This window comes from Notothenia coriiceps, unplaced genomic scaffold (assembly GCF_000735185.1).
Source record: "Notothenia coriiceps isolate Sejong01 unplaced genomic scaffold, NC01 NC01_scaffold00003273, whole genome shotgun sequence".
Lineage (NCBI taxonomy): Eukaryota > Metazoa > Chordata > Actinopteri > Perciformes > Nototheniidae > Notothenia > Notothenia coriiceps.
Window position 1 is genome coordinate 237,529 of NW_011335974.1, and position 9,360 is coordinate 246,888.

General features: G+C 38.1%; 1 protein-coding gene and 1 long non-coding RNA gene across 2 annotated transcripts; one reads left to right on the forward strand and one right to left on the reverse strand.

The window, feature by feature from the left end:
• Window positions 1-2,938: 2,938 nt before the first annotated feature.
• Window positions 2,939-4,761, forward strand: coq7 (coenzyme Q7 homolog, ubiquinone (yeast)). Its single transcript, XM_010766274.1, has 4 exons — window positions 2,939-3,128; window positions 3,648-3,826; window positions 4,206-4,320; window positions 4,554-4,761. Exons 1-4 carry the CDS (start codon window positions 3,044-3,046, stop codon window positions 4,736-4,738), a joined length of 564 nt encoding a protein of 187 aa, XP_010764576.1. The 5' UTR covers window positions 2,939-3,043; the 3' UTR covers window positions 4,739-4,761.
• Window positions 4,762-7,855: 3,094 nt separating this feature from the next.
• LOC104941206 (uncharacterized) lies at window positions 7,856-8,628 on the reverse strand. The gene is made up of 2 exons (XR_797874.1): window positions 8,522-8,628; window positions 7,856-8,347 (listed from the first exon to the last, which is right to left on the reverse strand). It is a non-coding gene; the product is annotated as an uncharacterized lncRNA (long non-coding RNA).
• Window positions 8,629-9,360: the final 732 nt, after the last annotated feature.

Sequence of the window (9,360 nt, forward strand, 5' to 3'; positions counted from 1 at the left end):
TACACCTCCGAAGAAATGTCAAGCTGAACACGTTTTACAAATCGCAATCCGCGCCTCCTTTCTCTGATATTTTTAAATATCTCCAAGCGGCAGACATGTTGGCTGTGAGCCAGCCGCGAGCATGGTCGCGCGCCTTGCTTGTCGCCGCGTTTTAATTACGTCATCACAACAACACGTTAGGTTACCAAATGTATAGGTGCATTTGTTGTTGTTGAAGGCCTGGCTGTTACAGTCTTTATTTACACTATTTTGTTGTAGGCCTACTGGCCTAGATGTTTATGCAGTTTTAAAGCACCTTGGCTTTGTTCTGAATGCACTTTGTTGTAGTTATCCTACAGAGAAAAGAAAATGCACTTGACTTGGAATTAATGTACTGTATGTAGGCTACTGTATATTCAAAAGTGCTGAATAAATGTTTTATGGACCCATAATAGTGACTATTATTTAAGTTAAGTTTTGCCATAATCATGTATTTTTCCATAATCAGCTAGCTGAACAACATTGGTAAAAATGTATACATTATATATATATATATATATATATATATATATATTCTATTAATCATTTTCGGCCTTTCGGCATTCGGTTTTCGGCCAACTGTTTCCTATTTTCGGTATCGGTTTCGGCCAAGAATGTCCCATTCGGTGCACCCCTAGTTCCCATACAGTTTGGAGAATCAGACTGGAGTAACAACGAAGTGAAACAATGTAGTTCTGTGGATGCGAAACGTATTAGTACCTAAAAAATAAAGCTTATATTAGTTTTATCAGCCACTTCCAGAAGGAAACTGAAGCCGCTGTTAGATTAGTATGCATCTATCAAATAATTTGTGTTATTGTGTGACTTTGGTGAATCTGAACTAAACCTTTAAAAAAACAAAATCACAATAACATAAACAACAACCTGATTAAAGGGGCAGAGACCGGCAACCTGTGCTGTGCTCAATAAAATAACGATTAATGTCAATGCAGTCATATAGAAAAGGTCTTAGCTTTGTCTTTGAAGAAAGCATAGATAACGGCTTTAGTTATTGATGGAAATAAGGGCCGTCTGACGGCAAGGTTAAAAGTGAGAAAACTCTAAACATAGCATACAATTTAACTAATATTGATTTTGTTGGGGAGGCCTTTCTTTTTAATGGCTAAAATACGTTTTCCTGCTGCCCCGCTTCCACAGCAGTACATTATGTTTGCTCTAATTGCCCTCAACATTTTTCATTGTTTTCAGCTATTTTCTGCAACAAAAACCTCTACATGCCCAGCACGAAATGGCAGACTGATACAGAAGGGTTTTGGGGCCATTGGGAGTTTGAGTCCCTAGGGAAGTTGCCTGCCTGGCCCTGTTATCAATCCAGCCCTTCTTGCACCTGTGACCTAAACACACGCTAGCGCCATGGGTCAAAGGCGACGCACATGTGTACCGATGGGCAGCCACACATGCGTAGCCACCCACAGTCTGACAGACAGATAGGGAAACACTTAACCGGCGTCTCACCACACACACACACACACACACACACACACACACACACACACACACACAGACAAACAGACATAATATAGATGCACGGAGCAAACACGTCAAATATTGATTCTAGGCTGACATTTTTGCATAAAAGTGTTATTTTTGCAATTTAAAATACAAAATATGATTGTTTTGCATGCTGTTGTGTTTGTAATGCCACACTGCAGTGCCACATATTTCACTGAATCGGAAATGATTATGAAACCTGGGACCAACTGGAGTTTACAAAATCGTGCATCAGAAAGCCTTTATCTCTGCAACACTGCCATCTGTAGACCATCAATAATGCCTCTGATGTCTCAAGACACTCCCTCATTTTCTTTGCTTAAGTGCACATTGTCAGGTTTGGTCTTGCATAACAAAAGAAATGCACAAGTGATTTGTTTGAAACAGAAAAGCAGAGTGTCTGGCCCACAGGTAATTTTCTGTGTTTACTTTATTATTTTAAATGCATGGCTTCCTTCCACAGGCCAACCATATGTAGGCCAGGTGAACTACGTGACCTCTGAATTGCCTGCCAAGAGTGGATTTCTCTGAGTTGTGTTTTAGCTAGACACTGCACAGAAATAAGCAGCGATGCGATAAATTGATGATCATACAGAACCCACATCTGATTTATACAACCCATATTTAGAAAAACATTAAGAAATGCTGTGAGCTACCAAAACAAACAATACTAAATGGTAATTTATACCAATTTTACTTCACTTACTAACCATCACATGTGTCTCTGAGTTAGTGTTTACTTTTTTTCCAAACCTTGAATAAAAAATGCAAGCAAACTTATTGGACACACACATAACTGCATGGGTCTTTGGGCAAACCTAAAGTCTTTTAGACAAACAAGTAACATCATGCCATCTAGTGACACATCTGGGAGCTGCACAGGCCAAGGACATATAAAAACTACAGTCATACATTATTACAGTTTTACAGTAGACTTTAGGGGTGTTTAATATGTACAGCTGTAAGCCCTCCATTCACATAGACACAATTTGATGTAAAATCAAAAAGAAAAACATACCAACAAACAAACAAATTATTCCCTATGCTATCAGTAAAACAAATTCTCCAAGTACTATTATTTGACAGATTATATCATTACAATGACATAATAATAATAATAATAATAATAATAATAATAATAATAATCCATTAAGGTTCTGTATTCCCTGTGTAATGTGCATGCTGAAGCACATATCAGACTAGTTTTGGAGTTAATTTCTAAATAGTTTGTTATTTTGTCAGATAAAATGTTGTGCATTTCAAAGACATACTTTGATCTAAGTAGAAACAAGTCTCATTCGAATATTTACCGTATTGAATAGCTTTTAAAACGAGCGCTAACTGTATTTGTAAACCAGAGTTAAATAACTGTGTGAGAGGGGGCGTGGCACAGCAACCTCGTTACGTCATATCCCTGCGTCGCATCCACCTTCTGACATTTTCAATGACAGTTTGCCCACATTTTGTTACATTTCTTTGATATCAAAGGTGGTCAAATCATAAGGTGACCGCTATGCACAGAGCTGCACATACAGCTGTATATTCCTGTTCTAATATCGTCGGTCCAGCCATGATTCGCCAGTGTTTAAAATGCAGAGGTAAGGAGAGCTACAGCTAGGAGCTAAAGTGCTACACATGCTAAAAACACTTGGGTCGTCTGGCCAGGGTGTGTATGTTGCTACAACGTTAGCTATGTTATGTATTGTTTCATAACTGAACATATTGTGTTGTTACTGTATCATGCTTTCAGTCACAAGTCACATGGTAGCAGAATAGTTAGTGGACATAATGCAAACAGTGCAAACGGACTTGTTAACAGTTAGCCACTCTTTAAAATTAAGTCTGTTGCTTTACAACGGGGGGAGGGCTATAGTACATTTCCTTCAATACAACTTTCAAAAAATACTCTTAAGTCTTTTTGTGAAAAGCATCAAGGCTTCGATCTGAACATATTGTACAGTTTTCTGTTAACAAATGAGCTCTCAGTAAAACGTAATTTTTGCCTCAAAGTCCAAGAGCGAAACATAATTCCCTTATGGTTTCGATGTCTGTCTTTCTGTAGCCTAAATGTATATTTGTAATTGTGTTGTAACCATAGACTGTAATGTTTTATGAAGTGCCCCAGCAGCTGAGCTCACGTGCGTACAGTGTGGTCCCAACCCCACGCAACAGTGAGGAGAAGGAGATGCTGCACCGGATCCTGCGCGTGGATCACGCGGGTGAATACGGGGCCAACCGCATCTACGCCGGCCAGATGGCAGTGTTGGGTCGGTCAAGTTTAGGACCTCTCATCCAGGTATGGATAAGACTGAAATAGGACTAAATCTGCACAATGGATCAATAAGCATCACTGTTTTATATCTGAAATGTATGCATTACCCAGAAGGCATTTGAGGAACTCAAAACAAAATTGAGATGCTTAATACTAAAGAAGCCCTGATGGAAAATACTGTTTTTATTTTTTATTTAAAGTTTAGATCTGACACTGAACTCTATTTAGGTGAGCTTGGTAAGCTTTATTAAGTGTATATTCAGTTCTAGTTTAGTGATAAAGACAATAGAAAAAATAAGCTATAGAGAAACTGTAAACATTTTTTGTATTTATCAAATGTTATGTGTTTAGGACAAGAGCTTTTGCATCATTGTTGACTCCCTATGTTCATGTTTGTCTTAAGGAAATGTGGGATCAAGAAAAGGTACATCTTGCAAAATTCACTGAGATTCTGGCAGAGAGCAGAGTCCGCCCCACAGCGCTGTTACCCTTCTGGAACGTCGCTGGCTTTGTATTAGGTGAGTACAGCTTTTAAGCATAAAGCAGAGTGTTGCAAGAGGAGAAAGCAAACATGTCATTGTCCACATACATATTTGAACTTGATATTGACTGCGTAGACCATAAACACGTTCTTGCAAGTTTCTGAGCTTGAACCCTATTTAACAAGTTAGTCTGCTCTAGTTTTATAGGCCATTTGTAGTCAGCTGTAAAATCCTAAATGTTTAGTTCTTCTGTTTTTAAATCTGCTCAGGTGCGTCCAGTGCACTGCTGGGAAAAGAGGGCGCCATGGCCTGCACTGTGGCAGTAGAGGAGAGTATTTCAGAGCACTACAACAGCCAGATAAGAGCTCTGATGGAGGAGGACCCCGACAGATACACTGAACTGTTACAAGTGAGTCAGCCACTGTTGTACTGTATTACTTATAGTACATGCTAATGCCTTTTTGTGGTGATAAACGATACAAGCAATGTAAAACATTTTTTTACATATGGTATGGTATAACACATAAACAAACATGCATTTGAACAAGCGTATGTATGTATGAATGTACATACATACATACATACATTTTACGGGCGGCATGGTAAATAAATATATATACAGTGGGGCAAAAAAGTATTTAGTCAGCCACCAATTGTGCAAGTTCTCCCACTTAAAAAGATGAAAGAGGCCTGTAATTTTCATCCTAGGTATACCTCAACTATGAGAGACAAAATGAGAAAAAAAAAAATCCAGAAAATCAAATTGTCTGATTTTTAAAGAATTTATTTGCAAATTATGGTGGAAAATAAGTATTTGGTCAATAACAAAAGTTCATCTCAATACTTTGTTATATACCCTTTGTTGGCAATGACAGAGGTCAAACGTTTTCTGTAAGTCTTCACAAGGTTTTCACATACTGTTGCTGGTATTTTGGCCCATTCCTCCATGCAGATCTCCTCTAGAGCAGTGATGTTTTGGGGCTGTCGCTGGGCAACACAGACTTTCAACTCCCTCCAAAGATTTTCTTTGGGGTTGAGATCTGGAGACTGGCTAAGCCACTCCAGGACCTTGAAATGCTTCTTAAGAAGCCACTCCTTCGTTGCCCGGGCGGTGTGTTTGGGATCATTGTCATGCTGAAAGACCCAGCCACGTTTCATCTTCAATGTCCTTGCTGATGGAAGGAGGTTGTCACTCAAAATCTCACGATACATGGTCCCATTCATTCTTTCCTTTACACGGATCAGTCGTCCTGGTCCCTTTGCAGAAAAACAGCCCCAAAGCATGATGTTTCCACCCCCATGTTTCACAGTAGGTATGGTTTTCTGCAAAGGGACCAGGACGACTGATCCGTGTAAAGGAAAGAATGAANTTACACTCTGCAGCAGTGCATGGGTCACAGCAGATAGAAAATTAGGCCTCTTTTTGTCCATCTTTCCAACTCACTGGTTTGGTCAGGTCTGCAATTAGTTTTGAAAGGTGATGACAGATAATGGACTTTTCTTTCGTTGAAGATATTTTTTCTTTAATCTAAATTACATTTGTGATTGACTATCTTTGTTGTGATACTTTTATCATGATAAACATTTATGTCATCAACATTTGGTTGAAAACAAAATAGGCCACCACAAACGTGACCAAAAAATGAAAAATAAAATTGATCTGCCATGAAGGCTTAAAATGGTGTATTATTTCAGTTAACAAACTTTGCCATCTTATTTATATTTAAAGATATTTTTAAATAAATTGTACAGTACATTTTACTCTGGTAATCCACTGGAAATCCACCCCTCTGGTGGGATCAAGATAATCCAGTTCTTTGGGATCAAACTGATCACAATCCTGTGTTGTCGGTTTGAACTACCCGTTTTGAAGATTTGATCCAGATTAAAGCTTCGATTTGATTTTCTGATCTGACCGGATATCAAAGTGATCCTAATCCTGTTTTTTGGTTTTGAACTACCCAAAATCTAAATCTGATCCGATCAGATATGGATTAAAAGTTTTGAACTACTGGGCCTGGGGACCATGAACAAAAGTACATGGTAATCTATTTAATGTTCAATAGAGATTGGCTGATTCATCGATGATGATCTATTGCCAAGGCCTTTGCAATGACAAGATCTCAACAGTATTGAACACCGTGGAAGTTTTTTAATCAACGTGCTGGACGGTAAGAAATTAGATTGTTGGAAAATATAATCCAAACTTTTTTGGACCCTCGCCCACACAAGACTTTCGGTCTGAACTCAGTGCAAACAGAAAAGCAAGGCAGCTCGAACTAAACAACTGGCAGTGTAACCGCAAAGCTGAAAGTGAAGCAGAGGGAACTGTAAACAAAGTTCTATGTCTATCATGAAAACCACCAATGAGGTTAAAGGTTATGGAAGAATGGTGAAATAATTGGGATTAGGGTTCAGGACTTGATTAGTACATTGTATTGCAGCTCGTGATGGCCTGACCCGTTGATAGAGTATGCTGGCTTTCCCATTCAAATGTTAAGCATCTGCCTTCATAGGATGACGTTTTCAATTCAACCACCCTCACTGCCTGATAGAGCCAAGACAATACACTATCAAATGATTTCTTTAAATCTCATCAGCCTGCCATAAATCCCTTATCATGTCGCCAGTGGATGAAAAGGCCAAATTATGGATAAAAAGTATTTTGGTGCTTACCCAATGTACAGTGAGGACAAACTGATATTGACTAAGAGGGGAATGAACAATTTTCTCAACCTGATAAAAGGCCTAATAGATTAGGGGCCCCTTGACAAGCCCCCTGTCAATCCCTCTTTCTCAGTGACATAATGTACCCACAACAGCTGTGTGAGGAGGCTTAGCCTAGGATGGCAAGTCATTGCTCGGCTTGATATATGAACTATTACATGTGAAACAGGAGAATATGTTGAAGGGTGTGATGGCTGTGTATGCTCGTAACAATACGTCCTTATTACATGTATTCTAGGTATTTATCTCTTGGTGTACAGCAAGCATGAGGTCTTTTGTCCATTGCTGCACAATAATCTAACATCTTACATGACATCAGCGTCATTTTGATGCATACATTTGTACACAGGCAGGATAAGCACAACATGGAATTTTAAAGCAGTGTCCTTTCATTTAAATTTGAAAAAGCAACACTTCAAAAGCCATTTTATGGCATTTTATAGAACCAACAATTAATCGATAAATCTAGAAAATAAATGACTGATGAATCAATAAAGATTAATTTTGCCCATAATCGTACAAGACATAATTTACATAAATTATTTTTAACCTAATTACTTTATACTTTAATGACAACTGACTTAAAGCAGTCCAGTGCACACCTGCGCGTATTTTATTTGTATAGATAAAACAAAAAAATTATTTGGCTATTTACTACAATAAACATATTAAACTATGCCAATTCTGGTATGTTCACAATCAAACCATATGAAGAGTAGATTTGTGGCTATGGGGGTGCTTGTTATCCCTGTATTTAAATGAATGTTTTTTATTGTATATACACGTGTTCTCTATCTCCCCCATTGCATTTGTGGGAAAATCTATGCTTAAGAAACAGACACAATTATTACAAATGGTGTTCTTTATTGGATATTGTATTGTTTTGTAAAAGCAGCAAAACAATTACCACTTCTTTAAAGACATGAGCTTTGTCTCTTTTTGTCTTTCTCTCTTGCACACATTTACAATCCCACACCCACAAAATTATGTTATGAGTCTCTTTTCTACTTATGAAAGTAACACCAGCGATTGTACCAACCAATGACAATTTGGTCTGAATGCAGCTTATTAACCAACACACTTAATTAAACTGTCCATGTCTTATACATTGTAGACATGATTTGACATTATGATTTATCTAGGTTGCTTTGAATGTTTGTATCTTGCAAAGTAGAACAATCAAATTCAAACCATTTATATATACTGGGTCAACATATCAAATATTGTCCAAAGAAAGTCCATTATTCCAATCACAATGTTAGATTCGCTGAGAAGCATATATTGCAGCTTTGCAGCCAAGCTGAATTGCATTTTTAAATATCCAGTATCCAGGAACCTAAAACAAAAAAACAGATAAAAGAATATAAGACTTGAAAAGATGTTCACTAAACTACTGCAAAAACAGCTGAATACATAAAGAAATGACTACTGATTGTGTGTTTTGTACTTTGACTCTAATGTAATCAAAGTGTGAGTGATTGTGGAGTGAAGGAAATTAAAATATACTTACCGATTCAGCATCATGCTCCAATCCTGTGTCATGATGCTCAATCTCATCATCTCGGAATTCCTTTATTACCTATACAAATATGAACGAGCATTCATTAAGTGAACTCATCGATCTTTGTTTCTTTTAATTTTTTTAATCATCGTATGGTTCACATCTGTATGTACAGTGGGGCAAAAAAGCCACCAATTGTGCAAGTTCTCCCACTTAAAAAGATGAGAGAGGCCTGTGAATTTCATCCTAGGTATACCTCAACTATGATAGACAAAATGAGAAAAAAAACAATCCAGAAAATCACATTGTCTGATTTTTAAAGAGTTTATTTGCAAATTATGGTGGAACATAAGTATTTGGTCAATAACAAACAAACAAGTTTTCTGGCTCTCACAGACCTGTAACTTCTTCTTTAAGAGCCTCCTCTGTCCTCCACTTGTTAACTGTATTAATGGCACCTGTTTGAACTCGTTATCAGTATAAAAGACACCTGTCCACAACCTCAAACAGTCACACTCCAAACTCCACTATGGCCAAGACCAAAGAGCTGTCAAAGGACACCAGAAACAAAATTGTAGACCTGCACCAGGCTGGGAAGACTGAATCTGCAACAGGTAAGCAGCTTGGTGTGAAGAAATCAACTGTGGGAGCAATTATTAGAAAATGGAAGACATACAAGACCACTGATAATCTCCCTTGATCTGGGGCTCCACGCAAGATCTCACCCCGTGGGGTCAAAATGATCACAAGAACGGTGAGCAAAAATCCCAGAACCACACGGGGGGACCTAGTCAATGACCTGCAGAGAGCTGGGACCAAAGTAACAAAGGCTACCATCAGTAACACAC